Source organism: Zootoca vivipara, chromosome 15 (genome assembly GCF_963506605.1).
Source record: "Zootoca vivipara chromosome 15, rZooViv1.1, whole genome shotgun sequence".
Taxonomy (NCBI): Eukaryota; Metazoa; Chordata; class Lepidosauria; order Squamata; family Lacertidae; genus Zootoca; species Zootoca vivipara.
Window position 1 is genome coordinate 25,435,369 of NC_083290.1, and position 21,129 is coordinate 25,456,497.

The 21,129-nt window shown below is 44.5% G+C and overlaps 1 protein-coding gene across 2 annotated transcripts in view; it reads right to left on the reverse strand.

The window, feature by feature from the left end:
- The window catches only part of CBL (Cbl proto-oncogene), a 50,107-nt gene that overhangs the window by 5,202 nt on the left and 23,776 nt on the right, over window positions 1–21,129 (reverse strand). For both annotated transcript variants that reach the window (XM_035138771.2, XM_035138772.2), the window contains 13 exons: window positions 15,614–15,760; window positions 14,404–14,560; window positions 13,560–13,681; window positions 12,437–12,574; window positions 11,605–11,692; window positions 10,923–11,054; window positions 9,798–10,001; window positions 6,649–6,780; window positions 5,867–6,244; window positions 4,335–4,429; window positions 3,263–3,418; window positions 1,347–1,450; window positions 551–733 (listed from right to left, as the gene is read on the reverse strand). In XM_035138771.2, the coding sequence (XP_034994662.1) occupies window positions 551–733; window positions 1,347–1,450; window positions 3,263–3,418; window positions 4,335–4,429; window positions 5,867–6,244; window positions 6,649–6,780; window positions 9,798–10,001; window positions 10,923–11,054; window positions 11,605–11,692; window positions 12,437–12,574; window positions 13,560–13,681; window positions 14,404–14,560; window positions 15,614–15,760 (2,036 nt within the window). The remainder of the gene's footprint in view (window positions 1–550; window positions 734–1,346; window positions 1,451–3,262; window positions 3,419–4,334; window positions 4,430–5,866; window positions 6,245–6,648; window positions 6,781–9,797; window positions 10,002–10,922; window positions 11,055–11,604; window positions 11,693–12,436; window positions 12,575–13,559; window positions 13,682–14,403; window positions 14,561–15,613; window positions 15,761–21,129) is intronic.

Here is a 21,129-nt window from a genome sequence, read left to right on the forward strand (position 1 = left end):
ATTTACATGGGGGTTACGTTCCAAGGCACCACGCATTTAAGTGAAATCACATGTACTGGGAACACCATTGAAAAAGCCTGCAAATGCCCTCTAAACCTCTGTAAACCACCCTGAGACCTCATGATAGAGAGCGGTATATAAATTCAATCAATCAAAATAATAATAATAATAATAATAATAATAATAATAATAATAATAACAATAACAACCAAACTCCACCACATAAGCTTCCTCCAAACCTTTTTGCTCAAACTCCAATGCCTCACAGGCCTCAAAGGTTAGTGCAAAAATTAGAGGGATTGCTAGACACCATTTCTGCCCCTTTTTGTGCCTGGTTCATGGCGATGTGTGTGTGTGTGTGGTTGCACATGCCTTGAACATACGTATGGGAAGTTGCCTGTATTGATTATATGTTCTGCTTCTAAACCTTTATGCTTTCTTTTTGTATTGTGGTCTCAAATTTGTACTTTATTCTTTGATTGGCACTTTAAAACACCCGAAGAACTTTTCTTGTTGGGCAGCACAGAAACACTATATGAAACCAACGAACCTGATAAGATTTCCCCATCCAGAGAAGTCCGACCGAAGGCAGAGGTTGCATTGGAGATATCTGAGAGGGTGCGGCGAGCCAGAGTCAACGGGAGGGCTGGCCTGGGCACGTCATAACCATCTTCCTCATTCTCCGACTCCTCGGGGCCGTTGCTGGCATTGGCAGCGGCTACATCCCCTCCATCTTAAAAGAAGAAGCAAGAAACTGTAAAACAGGGGGTCCCCATACTAAGGCCCGGGGGCCAGATGCAGCCCAATCGCCTTCTCAATCCAGCCCATGGACAGTCCGGGAATCAGCATGTTTTTACATGAGTAGAATGTGTGCTTTTATTTAAAATGCACCTCTGGGTTCTTTGTGGGGCATAGGAATTCGTTCATCCCCCCCCCCCGATATATAGCCCGGCCCCCCACAAGGTCTGAGGGACAGTGGACTGGCGCCCTGCTGAAAAAGTTTGCTGACCCCTGCTATAAAACGAGGAAGACACCTTTGGCTCCAGCCCCAGTTCCGGCAGACCTCGTCCGAGTGGAAACATTTCAAAGGGAGACACTCCACAGCCAAAACCCAAAGCGGAGGATGTTGTGCAAACATCAGAAAGTGCAATGAACAGCAGGGAAGCAAAAGTTGTCCCAATGTCACAGACTCCGAAACACCATCCACTTTTTTATTTTATATTAGGCTCTCTTTACTGACACCCTGATTTCTTTACGTAAAGCAAAAATTCCATCGGTGAAAGGGAGAAGACTCGTCTGTGGTATTTCTCCTGGTTGAATCATGACGTTTCTCCTCTGGAACTTACCAGGAATATTGGTAGCCTCAGAGCCAGAAGGAGCTGCCTGGGAGTGGATGTTGAACATTGCTTCATAGGTGCACCCATCCATTTCCTGGTCACAGTCCAACATTCTGAGCAGAGAAGGAGAAAAAGAAAATAATTGGCTTCAGGAACTCTGCTGGATCCTGCAGGAGGACAGGGCCAGCAGCACCCAGTGCTCAAGGGCCCCACTGAGGACATATCTGGGCTACATACTGCCAACCGCCTAGCAAAACTGCACTCCGTTTGTTCCCTAAGTTGTGCAAACCTTGAAGCATCACTCACCACCACAATAATTTATAATAATAATTTATTATTTATACCCTGCCCATCTGGCCGGGTTCCCCCAGCCACTCTGGGCGGCTTCCAACAAAATATTAAAATACAGAAATCCATCAAACATTAAAAGCTTCCCTAAACAGGGCTGCCTTAAGATGCCTTCTAAAGGTCTGGTAATTGTTGTTCTCTTTGACCTCCGGCGGGAGGGCATTCCACAGGGTGGGTGCCACTACCGAGAAGGCCCTCTGCCTGGTTCCCTGTAACTTGGCTTCTCGTAGCGAGGGAACCGCCAGAAGGCCCTCGGCGCTGGATCTCAGTGTCCGGGCAGAACGATTTAAATTTTTATTCACTTTTGTTCACAGAACATACAGAGTTCAGACAATTCATCTGCAATAGCGTGGACACCCACAAGTGCAATTCACAAAAGAAATCTACGGCAATTTCGGAAATGCTGGTGTGGAAGTGGTCACTGCTTTTGAGAGCATGCTTACACAGTAAGCAAACACATATTTTCAAATACATTTCTACACCAAGGCCCCATTCTGTATTTTTCTACTGCTACACAGGAAACTTTGTGTATCCTGTTGAGTTGTATTTGGGAAATGGAACATCAATACAGTGGTAACTCGGAAGTCGAATGGAATCCGTTCCAGAAGTCCGTTCGACTTCCAAAGCGTTTGGAAACCAAGGTGCGGCTTCCGATTGGCTGCAGGAAGCTCCTGCAGCCAATCGGAAGCTGTGTTGGACCTTCAGGTTCCACTCACTTCCAGGTCTGCGGCGTTTGGGAGCTGAAACGTTCCACTTGCAAGGCGTTTGGGATCCAAGGTACGACTGTACATTAGATACAAATGCAATACACCCTTTTAAAAAGTAAGTCACAAAATGAGGTGAGGAGAGCAAGCATTTGCCACTCCAGAATAAGCTTTAGAACCTGTGGACTGCCGGTTGTTGTTGAACAACAATTCCCATCACTCCTGCTAGTTGGGAGTCCCGTTCTTCTGGAGGACCAGAGGTTCCTCCCCATCCCAAAGGATCTGGATCACCCTAGCAGGGCAAGTCTTTGTTTTGTTTGTATTCAAAACTGAATTTCAAACATTTGCCATACAAAACTAAGTTTTTTGGGGTGTGTGTGTGTTGTTTTTGGAGTGTAATATACCTTTAATATCCTTCTGTATTTATAACTTCCCAAGTGCATCTCAAGATTTCCGAGCAAGGCAAACAAAGGATGCATCCTTATGAGGAGGGGCTGACAGCTGCCTCAAAATATTTTATGAATCTGACTCTGCAGCAGCTGTTTGGGCACATTCAAAAGGAACCCACACCCAGACGCAAAAGAACTCGACTGCAGGTGGCAATACTACATCAATCAAGCCACATAATGAAGAAACGTTTGGGTGATGGGCTGTCTTTCAAAGGCTAGGCCAAAACTTTCAAAGTGGGACTCAAATGGAGTGTTGATATAAATCCGTAAGTTATCAGTAGTTGCTTTTAAGTATCACAACTTACTCAGCGCCTTTGGAATCAAGAAATGGGGGGGGGGGGAGATAAAAAACAACAAGCAAGTAAGTAAATAATCCAGCCATTGTGGAGGAGGCCCTTATACTGCCCTGAATGGGCCGCCTCACCGTGAGCTTTGACTCATTTCCAAGGGCAATTTGGCCTCTGGTTTTTGTACAGTGGAGCCAGGGGGCACAAGAGGCAAGGACGAGGGTGACATGTACTCTGTGTCTTCATCATTCTCCGAGTGCTCTCCAGGCGGTAGCTTTGGCACAAGCAACGGTCTAGAAGAGAGAGAAGGTTCACAGTCAACGGTGGACAATCTAACGAGGACAAAATAACAGCAATCGGCTCTCTGAGAACAAAGTGTCAAACAAGGGGCTTCCAGCTCAAGAATCAGATTCTAGGAATGCAACACTGTGCCATGTTGTGTGTCACACGGGGCAGTTCAAGGTGTGCCAGGGTGGCATCTGTCAGGTAGCAGAAGCCTCAGAGCCTCGTGGGTAAATGGGGAAGGAGGGTCAGTTTCAATAAGCTGATTTCTTATACCCTTTTAGAGTTGCGATGCTCTATCCACTCTCCAGGCAGGTTTATAAATTTACAACTCTGGGAGTTCTCAGGACATTTTGACTGATTTTCTGGACTGAAAGAACTCAAAAACATAAACAGAGTAACATAAAAAAAACTTTAAAACCTTCAATTCAGCCAGATTAATGTAAAATATCTGATCTATTCTATACTTCCAGCACTTTATTTTATTTAGTTTACATTTCCACCCCCTACCCCTCAAAGGAACACAGTAAGTGACAAATGCAAGAGAATCCACATGTTGAAACTAACAAGGCTGGAGGTCTGCATTCATATACAATACAGTGGTACCTCGTGTTACGGGCAGGATCCGTTCTGGAGGCCCGTCCGTAATGTGAAATGCCCGCAACTCGAAGCGCTGTGTCTGCGCAGGTGCGTGGCGCGATCGGGCACTTCTGCGCATGCACAAGCAGCAAAACCCGGAAGTAACCTGTTCCAGCACTTCCGGGTTGCTGCGGGACTTAACGTGAAAAGACGCAACATGAAGCGGACGCAACACGAGGTAGGAGTGTACAGTAATCCATCTCAGAAATGCACCCACTGATGACCAATTGTACACTGGCTGCAATTCAAAGAAATTTCTGTCAGCAAAGCCTCCGTTCCAGAGCATACCTTACAGCAAGAGAGTAGATGGCGTTGGCAGAAGAAGAAGGTTTTATTTTAGAATGTTCACTGTCTGAGCCCGTTGGGACCCCACCAGGTTGATTCTGCAAGACAAATAAAATACCAGCACTGGCAGATGGTCGGAAAGAAAAGGAAGACATCCTCACAAAGCCCACATTTACCGTTTCATGGTAAGAAGGAATTCCTAGGGGTTGCTTGTTACCCAATCTAAAGAGCCGTATGTCAGAAAGACTTGCTTTGCAATTTCGAAACAGCTACCCTCTGGAAACTTGCTTGGAAAAAAATATGACCAAGCAAGCAGGGCAAGGGGTAAAAAAACCCAAGTTCCCCCCCCCTGCTTGCTATTATGGGCTGCTTGCTATTATGGGTAAAGCATACAGTGTTAGCAAGCTGGTTCAGTGAGATTATAAAAAACACTTCCCTGAGTCCAGTAGGGAGGTTCTGGACAAACCAGAGACTGTTGGCTTAGTGGCTAAAATATTGCTCTTGTGTAGTGCCTCCAAGTAGTCATTGTTGGGTGTGTCTATCTGTGGTTCCAGTGGACAAGTACCCTTCACACTGCTCCCTAGCCCACTCCAAGAACTCAACTGCAACTGACATTAGAGGAGTTTTTCCACGTTAACCATTCTGTTTAATATGTAATGCTACAGTCCAGTTCATTCTAGGCCTTCTCTGTGTCTAGGAGGGATGGGAGAACACAGACACTTGCACACATTCACCTAACACAGGAGACTTGAGAATAACAAGCCAAATACATGCACCATTTGTGCAACCCTGCCCCTCACAGAATGAGAAAGGTGAGGTAAGATCCCAGAGATGTCAGTGTCTACAGCCTGCATCTCTGCTGGTTATGCTCCACACATGGTGGGGAAGGCATAACACCGATACTGATTCACCCCCCACACCCTCCAGAGGAGTTCCAGCTAAGTGTATGAACCAACTCACAGGCAAACATTGTTCTGTGAGATCTCACTAGGTCAGAGTCGGCGGGAAGGAGCTGGAATCCCTCCTCCAAAATCAAATAAACAGAAAAAAACATACAGAAAGAATAAAGAGCAATAACAAAAACAGAAACATATAAAACATAAAATTCCAAACCAATACCCTAAACAAATAATGAATAAGAGCAAAGAAAGAACAAACCAAAGCAAATAAGACAAAACATAAAAAAAATTGACTCCCTAAAGTTTGTACACCGCTTCCCTTTGTTTAACTTTCCCTTGTCTTGCTTTATCTGAGCTATTATTTACATAGATTCTCTATATTTCCCTACTTATCTTTCAATTCAAGCAAATCACCAATTCAATATTCATATCCTTTTTGATCAAACAGCCCTCAACATACTTCCATTCAGCTTTACACTTCTGTTTGGGGATATTCCTAATTGCAGCAGTCATTTTGCAGCAGTCCTCCTCCAAAGTCTTTGATCTAACACTTAATGAACAATACAGAGCAGCAATTTTCCACGCAGGGCGCATGAATGCAAAACTAACATGGCCACTGGCCTGAGATGCACTTACTGCTGGGGTGTCCAGGCTGAGAGTGCTCCCGAGCCTGTGAGCATCAGCTCTGGAATCCATCTGAGAAGGCAGCGAGAAGGGGAGTGAGTGTCGGTTCGTCAACTCCCGACTTGCCCAAGGCTCAGTGGGGCTTAGGGCTGCAGCTGGAGCTTTTGGAATCGGCCGCAACGACCAGAGGTCCCCCTGGCGGTTACAAGGCACAGGGGGTAACTTGTCCCTGGTAGGACAATCTCCTGGAGTGCAGGGCAGAGGCCGCCTCTGAGGCCGGCTCTCGGGCCCAAGGGAATGCGGCCTGTCCGGAGGTGGCGGAGGGGGGAGATCTCGATGTGTTGGAGGGATCGGCAAAGGCTTGTCCTTGTGGAGGGAACCGGGTGCAGCCTAGGAGAAACAAAGACCAGTAAGTAAGATGGGGAAAGCTGGCAAGTGAAGTCTAAGCTTGCCGTCAGAATCCTGGTGTCCCACAAAAACTTGAGCCCGATAGCAACTGTAGGGTAACAAGAAACTGAGGCCTGTCCCGAGGGCAAGCACCACTAAATGGTTGTGCTGAGTGACACAATATCCATCAGTACGGTGGCCAGGAGTGTCAAACGCCAGTCAAGATGGCAAGCCAATGCATACCTTGGATTGCACCCAAGGAAGAAATGGTTCAGATAGCAAAATAGTGAAACACACGAGACAGCTTCCACACAGATCTCCTTGGATAAAAGGAGGATTACCCCATTCGGAAAGATGAAGGCCTCATTCCTATTTTCATCACTACAAAAGAAGACAGGAGTTTGTACCTTACAGGTGGTCCCTGGACTAGAAGCTCCAGATGGATTGGACACTCGTTGCTGCAGAAGGTCTAATCGGGGAGGTACTGGGGGGAGTGATGCCTGAGGAGCCATTGAAAATGGAGAAGGAGGACGTTCTACCTGCAAATATTTCAAAAGAAGCCCTAGTTAAAATGTATTTCTCTCTCTCTCTCTCTCTCTCTCTCTCTCTCTCTCTCTCTCTCTCTCTCTCTCTCTCTCTCTCTCTCTCTCTGAGTGTGTGTGTGTGTGTGTGTTTAAATAACAAAGTTCCCACTGCCTGAGGCTGTGAGCTAGCAATTTACCTTGAACACAGTACTGGGCATATATAGATATGCTGAATTTTCCCCACAGCCCTGATACTTCATTTCTAAAGGAACATGCTCTGAATATAGACTTGTCACCAACAAGTCTGCACACCACACTGCATGCCCACCTTGGGCTGCCCATGAAAAGCACATCTATTGTAGAGTGAGAGGCAAGGGTGATGTCCACTGTTCCCAGAAACTCTTTTCATTGTGGGAATTTTGGGGGGTGAGCTGAGAGTTTGCTTGGACCCTGGGTGAGGACCTAGAAGCTGAATGGGAGGTGTGTCAGAAGGAAAATGAATTTGTACAGATTCTTATATATTGGTAACATTGCATCAGCGTAACATTTTTATTTGTAACCGTGCATTTTTGAAATATTTTATTCATCTGTGGTTGCTTCAGTTTCCTGTACACTGCTTAGAGAGGCTTTCGATATATTAAGAGGTATAGAAATTAAATAACCAAACAACCAAACCCACAGGCATTGGATTTTCAACCTGCCTATTATTTTTATTTAGCCACTAGATGGCGTGCTCTATCATCATGAGTACAGGCCCAGCTGACACAGAAATAGGAAATACTTGTGTAAATGGTCTCTTGCCATGATTATGCGCTCAAAACAAAGAACAACATGGTTCACATACAAGTCAAACCAAATGCTAGAAATCTATATGCAATTGTAAAATTGCTTTAAGGTAGGCCAAGGTTAAGAAACACCTTCTCCAGGTATGGATCCATTTACAGCCAAAAGCAACTTGACCCATGTTCAAGAGAATCACTGGGCTTGGGAGAACCATGGAATTACAAAACAGAACAATGCAAAAAGGCTGCTAAAAGGAAGACGACAAACTATTCCTATTACAGTGGTACCTCGGAACTCGAATGGCTCCATTCTCAAACATTTCGGCTCCTGAACGCCGAAAACCTGGAAGTGCTCTGGTTTTCGAATGTTCCTCGGAACACAAACGTCGAACAGAGTTTCCACTGTGCAAATACATAGCTGTCGGTCAATCGGAAGCAGTGCCTTAGAAATTGAACATTTTGGAAGTCGAACTGTCTTCCGGAACGGATTACATTCGAGTTCCGAAGTACCGTTGTATCTTATTCATCTTCTTTTTCTATTTTTGACAGAGAGAGTTAGAAGCTTGGTGGATCAGGGAAATGCTGTGGATGTACATAGCTTGGATTCACTAAGACTTATATTCTTGCAGAGAAGCTGGTAAAATGCGGGCTATATGATGTTACTGTTAGGTGGATTTGTAGCAGGTTGACTGACTAAACCCAAAGAGTGCTCACTAATGGTTCCTTGCCATCCTGGAAAACTGGGGCAAGTGGGGTGCTGCAAGGTTTTGCTGTTCAACATCTTTATAAACGACTTGGGTGAAAGAATTGAGGGAGGGGTAGCCAATACCTCAGAAGATTGATTCAGTATTACCTTAACAGATTGAAGAACTGGGCCCAAACTAACAAAACAAATTTCAACAGCGGCAAATGTAAGGTTCTACCCTTAGGCCAGAAAAGCCAGATGCAGGATGGGGCAGCAGTACCTGTGAAAATGATCTAGGGGTCTCAGTAGACCCCAAACTTAATGTTAGTCAACCATGTGATGCAGCAGCCAAAAAAAACCCTAATGTTCTGTACTGCAACAGAAGTATAATGTCCAGATCAAGGGGAGTACTGGTATCACTCTATTCTGCCTGAGTCAGATGCCACCGGGAGTATATTGCATCTAGTTCTGGGCACCACAGTTTAAGGAGGATATTGACAAGCTGAAAGGTATGCAGAGGAGGGTGACCAAGATGATCAAGGGTCTGCAAACCAAGCCTTATAAGGAACAGTTGAAGGAGCTGGGTATATTTAAACTGGAGAGGTGATATGATAAGCTATCTTCAAATATCTGAAGGGCCGTCAAATGAGAGATGGAGCAAGCTTGTTTTCTGCTGTTCCAGATGCCAGGACCCAAACTAATGGGTGCAAATAACAAGAAAGCAGGTTCCAATTAAACATCTGGGAGAACTTTCCGACAGTAAGAGCTGTTTGACCGTGGGATGGTCTCCCTCGGAAGGTAATGGGCTCTTGTTCCATTGGAAATTTTTAAGCAGAGGTTGGATGGCCATTTGGCAGGGATTCTTTAGCTACAATTCCTCCATTGCAGGCAGTTGGACTAGATGACCCGTGAGGCCTCTTCCAACTCCACAATTCTATGATGGTATGAAAAAACAGCCTCATGAGGACGAAAACATGCTGGGTGCAATGCATGCTCCAAGTGACTGCTGAAAGGGGACAATCAGAACGGAACGGTGTGGAGTAGAATGGGCATGGCTGGCATGCAGGCATCTTGAACAGGAAAGCTCCACACCGTAACATTTTGTTGCAGGTCCATATATATGTGATAGAGAGATCTCCTGGCAGTGGTTTGTAGCCAAGGTTTCTCACTCAGTTGTTTCTTTCTACAAAATGAGGAAGGAAGCAAATTTGGTGATTCCCTCTCCCATTTGCAACCCCCTGCCCCCTCCAAAATCTTCTCCAGAGGACTGAGGAAATCATACCAGCACCAGAGCACCACCACTAGATCTACAACTGACATTTGAATCCAGGAAGTCTTAAGCCACCCAAAAGGACAAGTGAGATGTTAGGCAAGATCAGCGCACACAGCTTATACTGGGAGGGAGTCAGGTCCCAGGGCATGATCTGAAGGCAGAGGAGGCTGAGACCTTGCTGAAAGCAAGAAGGTCTGGAGTGAGTCAATGCCTAGATAGGAGACCTCATGGGAGCTACATGCAAAATCACCTTGAGCTGAAGACAAGAAGGATCTAAATAAAATAAAATTACCTTTGCACAAGCCAGTTCCTTCATCAGGAAGAGTGATTCATCAGCCCTGTCGTCATCGTCATCATCATAGTTTGGGGAGGGAGCCCCCTCGGCCCCTTGCCGCAGGAGCCCTCCCCCTCCTCTGGGATCAAACGGGTCCACAACAATGGGCTCTGTGCCTTTAATTTCACATCGGCAGAACGGACAACCCTGGCCTTCCGATTCCTGCGGAAAAAGAGAAGGAGAGATGATTGGCTACAAGTTTGTTGTTGTTATATTCATTTATACCCTGCCTTTTTCTCTGACAGGCCTCAAGGCAGCCTACAGATAATGGTTAGAAGAAACCTTGTCAGTAAGAACATACTAATGCCAGCTGGAGGGAAGAAAAGGAAAATCGAAGTGCCCCACAATTGCAGCATTTCTGCTATACCTATTCTTTGTCAATATCATAAAAAAGTGAGTCAAGGAAAGTGTTTCACTCTCTCTCTCTCTTTAGAATAGAACTTGTGGACATCGAAGGAAACTGAACATTGGGAGAGACAAAAGAAAGTACCTCTTTGTACAGTGCCAAGTAAAATGATAAAATTCATTCCTTTGAGAGGCAGTGACGGCCATCAATGTGGATAGTTTTCAAAGAGGATTAGACAACTTCATGGAGGATAAGGCTCTATCAGTGGCTACTAAACGCAATGGCCATGTTCTACTTCCACTGTTGGGAGTGCTAGTCCTCCTCAGAGTAGACGCATTAAAATTAACGGTCCTAACTTAATCCATTAACTTAAGTGAGTAGACCTAGGGTTGGATACAACTCAGTACGGCTCTGAATGTCAGTTGCTGGGAATCACAAACTGGGAGAGTGATGTGGTTGTGCTCAGGTCCGGCTTTCAGGTTTCTTCTAGGTACCTTAGTTGGCCACGGTGAGAACAGGAATGTGAACTAGATAGGTCATTGGCCTGATCCAGCCACCAGGCTCTTCCTGTGCATAACCGCTTATTTGCATTGAAGACAACATGGCCTAAATACAACTCCCAACCCCCACAGAGACACCTTTTGTAGACTTGCCAGTATCTGCTTCATCAATACACAACATAAGCATAGGCAGGTCATCCTAGCAAGGCCTGCTTTGAAAGGAAGCAAATTCCTTACCTGCCAGGAAGTGAGGCAGGAAGTGCACATGAGGTGGCCACAGGGTTCTATCTTCACATCCTTGTCATTTTCTGCACAAATTTTACAGAGCTGAAAGGTGGAGCCCATCTCACAGTACAATTCATACTGTTCCTAAAAGCAAGAGGGGAAAAAACATGTGAGAGGGTCTAATAATGCCGCTCCTTGTAATAACTGCCAGATAAGCCAAATGTACGAGGTGGTAACATTTGTGTTCTTTACTATAACCAAGAGCGTCACCTAGATGGCTTTCAAAATCCCAGTGCTGGCAATGAAAAATTTAAGGCATGTACTTTTTTTTAAAGGCCTAACCTATGGCCACATATTTTCTCCTCCAAAGAGGTGGCAGTCAAATGTCACCAAAATGGAATTGGCCCAATTATACCACCCCACCCTTTAAGTACAAAGTTTTCCAGAGTGATGCCCTTGGATAAGAAGAAAAAAAACTAACATTACAAGCTCTCCACTCTGAACCATACTCCTGACTGCCCTGGAATCCAATTGAGATTTAATGGTCTTTCCTCCCAAAGCTGAGCTCTGAGTTATGCTTTGTTTAGAAGGCCAAAAATAAGTCTTCCAAGCTTGTTTGCAACAGGACCACTGTAATGCTGCTGGCCAATACGTAAGGAAAGAAAGGAATGAAGTTGTGGCAGTCTCTGCTCACCTGTGTAACTTTAATGTGATCCTGGGGTGTGGGCTCACACAAACCGGTCAGGTCAGGATTCTGATTCCGTCCATCAGGATATAAGTAACTACAGAGCAGAACATTGTTTCATTCAATAGAAATAAAAAGTCTACAGAGGAACCAGATGAATGTGGCACTATTCAGGAAACTCCCTCCGTTGAGAAATATATTGCTTTGGGCAGGGGGGTGATTTTGAAGAGTAACTGTCTTAAAGGTAAGCACCTATAAAATGAAGAATGCTTTTTAAAAAAGCATGTTTTCTGGTTACCATATGTGCTAAAACAAAGGTGCTGATAAATGATAAGTGCTCTTAACTTCAACTTCCTCCCCTAGTCACTCTTGCCACAACACCGAACAACTGGGCAAGGCAACAAGCATTTCTGGATCACAGTTGTGCTCTTTGTGGTCTGAGCACAACATCCAACTGAAGAGCCTAAAAGCTGAAAGGCGAAACTGACACACATTTTAGGACTACAAGAATAATCTCAAATTCAGAGCCCATTCCAAAATCTGACAATTAAGCATGTGTTTGTGAGAACTGTGAATATATAAGCCAAAAGGTTGTGCAGTTACGTGGTCAATAGAATGGAATAATGCCTAAAAAAAAATAGAGAATGGAATTATCACTGCTTGGTGTTTCAAAAGTACTACACCTTTGCCAGGTCCCAGCATAATGAATGCAGCTGTTTCCATCTGCCTTCCAGGGGCAAGAGCTAAGGAGATAAAACCTGCATCTGAAGGGCATCATCCTACAGACACACTAACAGAAATGGGCAGAAGTCATGACAAACTACACTGATGAGTTACTTACAAGCCTTCCCTGAAACCATCGATCAGTGCTTGAAAAAGGGGTTTGTTGTGGGGGATTGTCTGGAGAATATTTCCATCTGCAGTGACATAACCAATGGCCCACTGGCCAAGCCTCGTGCAGCTCAGACGGAAAATGTAACTGAAAATAAAAGGAACACACAGATCTGAGGGCAGGATAAACTTGCTAGCTGGACAGAGCTCTTTCTTTCAGATGGAACGGCTGAAACAGTTTCGCCTGCAGATCAAAGGCAGAACCCTACAGCCAGGCAGAAAGGATTCAAATTATCTGAAGACCTCTTTCAACATGAAATTGAGCCTTCTTACTTGCAAGGATGTTCCTGACTTCCTAGAGGCGGTAAATTACTTTTAGATTATATAGCAGCTTTCCATTTCTGAAGGAAATACCTAGAAGGCAGCTCTTCAGCAATGTAAAGCAATAACCTCTTTCCCAGAAAGAGATATATTTACAGCATTTTAGGCCTGAAGAGCACGTTAAGACTTGCAGCCAGTGTATTCTAGTCCCTTAGCCAGGTCCAAAGCTACCACGTGGGCTCGGGATCTTTTCCCAGACTTCCAGGAGGTTAGACACTTCCTGCACAACTCCTTCACCCACCCCTGGCTTGCCGACAAGAGAGGTGGAGTAGAGACTTGAAGAGACTTGCAACCACTGGATATTGCTTTGGACTACACAACATAGAAGTGATGATTTGGCGGTACATCACTACCCTAAATGAGCTTTGGGATTTCTGTTACTCAAGGTGGAGAGCACTACACACACACACACACACACACACACACACACACACGCAACCTGTTATTTGTAAAACTACCCACGCCATCAGTGACAGAGACCTTAAACCCTGTCCTTATTTGTCAAAAACAAAGAGCTTTCCCCACACCTCTTAAAACAACCTGCTCTGCGACCCTATTATTTTTACTGTTGTTGAAGTTTAGGGAGACCAATGGGTAAATGCTAAAACCCATTATGTCTTGCCTTAAGCTTAGATCTCTGGCAGCAATGCCACAGTGCCTTCCAGCACCCTTGAGTCATGTCAAACTTCCTTTGACAAGAGTGCAGTGTGCAGTAGACAGTAGGATAAGAGATGCTGCCTTCAAGAACTCACCTGCCAGGTTTGTGGATGAACTTCTGAAGCCGTGCTTTGACCTCATCATACGTCAGGAATGCCATGTAACCAGGGTGAGTCACTGCAAGGCTATTCCAGTTCCTGAGCAAAGATGACCATGGCTGAAGGAGAAGAATGCCAACAAAATAGCTTTGCCATTTCAATAGGAAAATTGGCTGTCCAATTCCACCCCCCCTCCCACTTCCAACCCAAGATAAACGTAAACACTTTGCTTAATCAGACTAGGCCTCGTCTGCTATTTCTCAGGCAGCCAGATTACTCAGGTTTATTAAATAATAACTATTATTGTTATTTTCATTGTTATCATTTACCACTCGTCTGGCTGGGTATAACTTATGTTCAATGGGACTTACTCCCAAGTAAGCATCCAGTGGATTTAAAACTGTGGCACACAATTTTGTAGGATTCCGCAAGATGAATGTTACAATCCTGCTCTCAGTTATCTGATCATCCATCCTGTAGAATGGGTGCTTAATATTCCAATCAGAGAACAGAGGCTGGAAGCTAATGAAGCTTAATATGAAGTGTGTGATTAAACTATGATTTGAATTCTCAATGAATCCCAACCATCTGTACTGACACAGAATAAAGTCGGCAGCTTTCCTGTCAAAGTTGCCGCAATGAACGATCCCCTTGTGCCAAAAATTATCCTCCTATTTCCAGAAGTCAGAAATGGCAACGACAGGTCAACAGATCTAGCTCACCACTAACACAAGAGATAACAACAACATAACCGTACTATAGACCAAGGGAAGAAGGGAAGCTTGTCAATTGTGAAGCTTCACCTGGGTTTAAGAAAGCCAATTCCTTTTGTTTTACTTACCTGAAAAAGGCGGGTAAAGATATCAAATTCAAACACTGAAATGTAATCATTGCATGTCAAATCAATTGTAGATTTCAGTGCCATTGCCTCTAGCCCTGAACTTATAGGATGCACTTCATGTAAGGCCTGACGGAAGGTCTTCCATGGAACAATGGTCCTGGAAGTGGGAGAAAAAGAAGACCTCAGAAACTCCCCAACTCCATATGCATATAGATTCACAGCCACAACGGAAGGGAGGAATGTAAAACGCACACAACAGCGTGCCAAGAACAAGACATTTTGCGTAAGAGAAATGATTCACGCTAAAGGACAAATGGACAGCATCATTTCTAATTTTGAATCTGTTCAGTTAACTGATGGAATTGGCGAGTGAAGCACTTATATTTGTGCAGTTGCAAGAGAAAAAGATGCAACACAATCTCTGTCTAAACAAGGTCTCTCATGTAAACCAGTTTAATTAGCAGCTTTCAAATGTTAAGCTAGTGGCAAGTTAACTGCGAGGAGGAGAGAGGAAAACCAATCTATGAGCGAGCATCTTGCTAACCAGCACTTTCCAAGTACCTTTCAGGAGACTGGCAATACATATTTCATAAACAGACACTCTATTAGAAATGAATGTATGGCCCTGCCTGCCCCCCCCCCCCCCCGCCCGGCCAACTACACTTAAATTAATCTCTGCAGACAACCATCTAGAGTTATGACAGTCTCCATCACTGCATCCAAGGGACATGGCTAATTCCCATTCTGCCTAAAGCAGAAACAAAAAGACTAATCCAGTGGTACTGTGTCTTACAGAACTAGTAGGAAGTCATTCAATGCCTGGTTCATTTGAGTTCTGTTCCGTTAAAAGTCATCCTAACATCAATGCAAGACTGCATAAGAGGCAGGACCAACATGCCAATGACACAGTAAGGCTGAAGGCTGAAACAAACTCTCAGGTAGTGACCCTGTGAGTGGATGGTGGCCACAGTGGGAGCTAGGCAAAGTTCAGGTCCTTCCACCTCTTTCTGGCAGAAAGATCCCTGAAGGGGATAGCCACTCCCATGCAACCTCCTGTTTGGGCTCCCCCTCGCAGTTCCATCCTATGCCGTTTACAGATGCCAACACCAGCAGAAAGGTGTTTTCTGCAGCTGCTCCCCGTTTACACGCTCCCATCGCCAACAGATTTGCTGGAGCCAAAGCAAAAACTTATACTGGAAAGAGTACTTACTTTTCCCCAAAAGCTTTTCTCCAGAACTCTGCTGCATCTGCCTTTGTGATCCGGAATGTGTCTCCCTGGAAGAGTCCACTTGGGAAAATGCCTTTCAGTTCTGCTAGCATATGGCTGAAGATCAGGGACAGTTTTGTAAGGTTGCGCCTGCAGGATCACAAACACAGATCTGCCTTGAAACGTGAAACAAACAGCCAGATGGGGGATAGAAAAGGAGCAGAAAGCCGGATTTTTTAGTCACATTTTGGAATGCTTCTTCCAACAATGATACATTTGTTGCAGTACACTGCACAGCAGTTGTGAGGCTTAGATTTACCTCTCAAGTCCCTTGCAGACAAGTACTGTATGTTATCTACTTTTAGATATGCAATGGAAAGGTGAGAACAATTTAAGCTACACAGGGGGTTTATCGCCAAGCTAGAATTCACAAGCCCTTGCTCAATGCTTCATTGTTTTTTTGGTTAACTTTCTGTCTCAATTGCAATGTGCATATTGTTTGCAATTTATTCAGGCAAACCCAGTGTTCCATTTTGCGTTAACCTGGATCAGTTCAAGATTTCACAAGAGGAAGTTTATTATAGAGAAAGCACCTTGTGATCCCCAAATCTGAAGGTGGTGAAAGGAAGAGGGGGGGGAACACAAGGGCATCTGAGGTGAGAGAAAGAGGCTGGCAGAATCAGAAGCAGGGGGAATGAATGGATTGGCACGTAGGGTCCACAATGTATTCCCTTCATGTTGCAGGCAGGACTAGAATTTTGCCAGCTGACTCCTTTACAAGTAAATTCTCACCAAGTTCTAAATTCCTGCCTTGATAACTGAACACAAAAATCTGTCCGAGCACAATGCAACTGTTCCCTTCTGCATATATGCTTTCAAACTATGAAAGCCATTTTTAAAACTGCATACCATATATAAAATAAATCTTTACAATAAAATTAAGGGCTCAAAGAGGGAAGTCTTGGTTCATGGCCAAGGTTTTTATTTTATTTTTTTACACCAGGCAGTTTTTCTAAAGAAAACTAAAACTAAAGTGCCCTAGAGAAACCTGAGGCCTGCTTCCCTTTGCAATGTTTAAAACACACAGAAAACTGCAATATGCAAAGACTGCTTCTTGCAAATTTAAGGAGGGCTCCCACTTTTTAAAATGGAACAACGATAGGAAGACAACTGGAGTCAGCAGCAGCTGAAGGGACATAGCCTCTGCCCCGTGTCTATCACTGATCTTCAGTGCAGCACGAGAGAGGTCTTTCCCTCCCCAACCTACCTAATCTGTTACACCAGACTTCAGCTCACTTCTAATCCTATGAGACAGTTTTTTTCTTAAAGCCGTTAACTCATTATCTTTTTCTGTATCAAAAAGTGAGACAAGGTCAACTAAGCTGCACTGTGTTTTTAACCGATTAGAGCTACATGGGCTGCTAGGAATGTATATACAGTGCAACCTCGGTTTATGAACACCTCAGTTTACGAATTTTCGGTTTACGAACGCCGCAGACCCATCTGGAACGGATTAATTCACTCTCCATTACTTTCAATGGGAAAGTTCACTTCAGTTTATGAACAGACTTCCGGAACCAATTGTGTTCATAAACCGAGGTACCACTGTACTTCTTTTATACTAGGGGTGGGGGGGGCAGGGCTCAAACTTGTACTGTGTAACTCCTAAATTTGCACCCCTTATCATTATTCACCTAATACTTTTTTGGTGGTGGTTTTTAAAAACACCTACTACTTTTTTCCAAGGATTACACACACACAAACTGATGCTGTTTACGACTATTTTCCAGATGTGCAGCTTTCCAAGAGAGAGTTTCCACTCTCCAAAACTGCAATTTTTAAAAATGGATATAAAATGCCGATCACTACTCACTTCCTCCAAACAAGAAGGTGTTTGTGAGTGCTACAAAACAAGAGCAACAATAAGTGACCTTACAAAGCAATCCTAAATATAGGAAGCTGGCATAAATTAAGCCTATTCCAAATTCTGTTCAGGAGCAGGGCTACTGGCTGCTAGCAGAGATGGCCCAAACCTAGAAAAGAGGAAACAGGCCTTTAAAATAGAGTTTGACTTACAACATCCTTTTTGCCGACATAGGTTCTGCCAGGTTGCCACATCACGTAACAGAGCTGAAAAAAGTTTGGAATAGGTGCAAGTCTCTCCTTGCTCCATCCCTGCCACACCACAGGAACACCCCTTTTGAGGGACTTACACCAGTGTAAACTCCGCTAACTTAAGTTCCACTGGCTGAACCCTGGCTGAGCCAGCATAGCCATGCCTCAGTCAGGCTTGAGGGAATTTTGCTGGAATATGCACTGCGGTGCCAGGTTGAGGGAGTTACACCAGTGGAGCACCAGCTAAGCCCAGCCTGAGGTCTGCTTATTTCAAACTTGTTCATCTTGGCAGATCTTGTTAGTATGTGTTGATTATGTTATAGCAGTGTTCAGATAATCTATTGAGCATACTAGAAGTTGTTAACGAAGCCAAGTCCAATTTCTTAACAAAAGTACAAACGAGTATAAGAGTTTGGATTTGATATCTCGCTTAATCACTACCCCAAGGAGTCTCAAAGCGGCTAACAATCTCCTTTCCCTTCCTCCCCCACAACAAACACTCTGTGAGCTGGGTGAGGCTGAGAGACTTCAGAGAAGTGTGACTAGCCCAAGGTCACCCAGCAGCTGCATGTGGAGGAGCAGGGAATCGAACCCAGTTCACCAGATTACGAGTCCACTGCTCTTAACCACTACACCACACTGGCTCTTCATTCTCAACTATTCACCTTTAATTTATGCTGCCCCAAACATTTCTATCTTGGCATGACACCTTAAATAAAAAACAAAACAAGGAGACAAGAGCAATAGCTTAAAAATAGTACAAAAGCCAACCATTTGCAGCAGGCATCCCCAAACTGCGGCCCTCCAGATGTTTTGGCCTACAACTCCCATGATCCATTGCTAACAGGACCAGTGGTCAGGGATGATGGGAATTGTAGTCCAAAACATCTGGAGGGCCGAAGTTTGGGGATGCCTGATTTGCAGCATCAGGCAGCTCCCCACTGATTTCTTTCCTTACAAAAACTAGTCAAATCCAAAATAAAAAAATTCCTTCAGTAGCACCTTAAAGACCAACTAAGTTTATATTTTGGTATGAGCTTTCGTGTGCATGCACACTTCTTCAGATACACTAGAAACAGAAGTGTCAGACCCTATATATATATATATATATATATATATATATATATATATATATATATATATATATATATATATATATATGTCCTTAGTCAAATCCAGATTTTAAAGATTGGGCTGCACTGGAATTCTTGAGACAGGTACACTGGCACATTTTCCACATGAACTGAAGCTTGTGACAACAGTCAAGACTCATGGTTCAAGCATGGAATTTAGTGAGGAGGAAACCTTTCTAAGGGCTCATGAAAAACTGGAACTCTGGCCTCTCTTCACCAGCCTCATTTGTGCACATTTTGACTGGATCAATGCACTAACCCTCACCACATCAAAATCTGCTCTAACACGGCAGCTGTGTGCGCTATGTCTGCCCATCCATTTCTTGGGCCGAGAATACAATACTGGAATGAATGGGATAGCCACCCTCCTATTTTTAGCGTCTTTTTCACTTCCTTTAGAATGGCACTCATTTGAGTCATTACAGGGGAAAGACAGGTCCCCCCCTCCCCTTCATATCTTGCTTAAGTGAGAATGTGCACTCAAGGACAAGTCAACTATTGTGGCTGTGATGAACTGGCTCCCCATTAGTTTTTCATTAGAATAGCTAGAACAGCTTTCATTTAAAAATGAAAAGGAGGTAAGCATGATTTTAGCACTAGCGCTTGAACTCTCCTGAGTAGATAGATACTTTTGAGGACGGCTGTTTAAAATACATATCTCAAAGAACCCACAGAAACAAAGATTATTCAGCATCTCAGGCTAATACTGCCTTGCATTAGGATTAGAAAAGAGCACTGCATGCGGGGTCCTTACGGGGTCCCTGCCACGGGACCACATTCATCCAGTGCTTTACCAGCTGCACTGGTTCTCGGTGGAGTACAGGATCAGATTTAAGGTGTTGGTTTGACCTTTAAAGCCCTATGCGGCTTGGGACCCTCGTACCTACGGGACCACCTCTCCTGGTATGCCCCGCGGAGGACCTTAAGGTCCACAAACAACAATATTTTGGAGATCCTGAGCCATAAGGTGGCTAGATTGGCCTCAACTAGGGCCGGGGCCTTTTCAGTGTTGGCCCCGACTTGCTGGAAAGCTCTCTCACAGGAGACCAGGGCCCTGCGGGATTTGACATCTTTCCGCAGGGCCTGCAAGACGGAGCTGATCTGCCTGGCCTTTGGGCTGGACTCAGTCTGAACACTTGTATGCAGAATTCATCATGCGAAAGGCTGGACTAGATGAATCCCAAGCCGGAATTAAGATTGCCGGAAGAAATATCAACAACCTCAGATATGCAGATGACACAACCTTGATGGCAGAAAGCGAGGAGGAATTAAAGAACCTTTTAATGAGGGTGAAAGAGGAGAGCGCAAAATATGGTCTGAAGCTCAACATCAAAAAAACCAAGATCATGGCCACTGGTCCCATCACCTCCTGGCAAATAGAAGGGGAAGAAATGGAGGCAGTGAGAGATTTTACCTTCTTGGGCTCCTTGATCACTGCAGATGGTGACAGCAGTCACGAAATTAAAAGACGCCTGCTTCTTGGGAGGAAAGCAATGACAAACCTAGACAGCATCTTAAAAAGCAGAGACATCACCTTGCCGACAAAGGTCCGTATAGTTAAAGCTATGGTTTTCCCAGTAGTGATGTATGGAAGTGAGAGCTGGACCATAAAGAAGGCTGATCGCCGAAGAATTGATGCTTTTGAATTATGGTGCTGGAGGAGACTGTTGAGAGTCCCATGGACTGCAAGAAGATCAAACCTATCCATTCTGAAGGAAATCAGCCCTGAGTGCTCCCTGGAAGGACAGATCGTGAAGCTGAGGCTCCAATACTTTGGCCACCTCATGAGAAGAGAAGAATCCTTGGAAAAGACCCTGATGTTGGGAAAGATTGAGGGCACTAGGAGAAGGGGACGTCAGAGGACAAGATGGTTGGACAGTGTTCTCGAAGCTACGAACATGAGTTTGACCAAACTGCGGGAGGCAGTGCAAGACAGGAGTGCCTGGCGTGCTATGGTCCATGGGGTCACGAAGAGTCGGACACGACTAAACGACTAAACAACAACAACAACAACAGTCTGAACACTATGTTTTTCCTCCCTTATGGTTTTGATTTGGGCCATTTTAAAATGAGATTGCATTTTTTTAAAAAATAAATAAATCTGGATTGTATTTTAATCCGCATTTTAATTGATTGTTTTTCCTTGCTTTTACATTTTGTTGTGATCTTGTTGATGTCAGCCGCCCTGAGTCTGCCTCTTGCTGGGGAGGGTGGGGTATAAATAAAAAATTATTATTATTATTATAGGGGGGGCTCAAGGTAATAAACTAA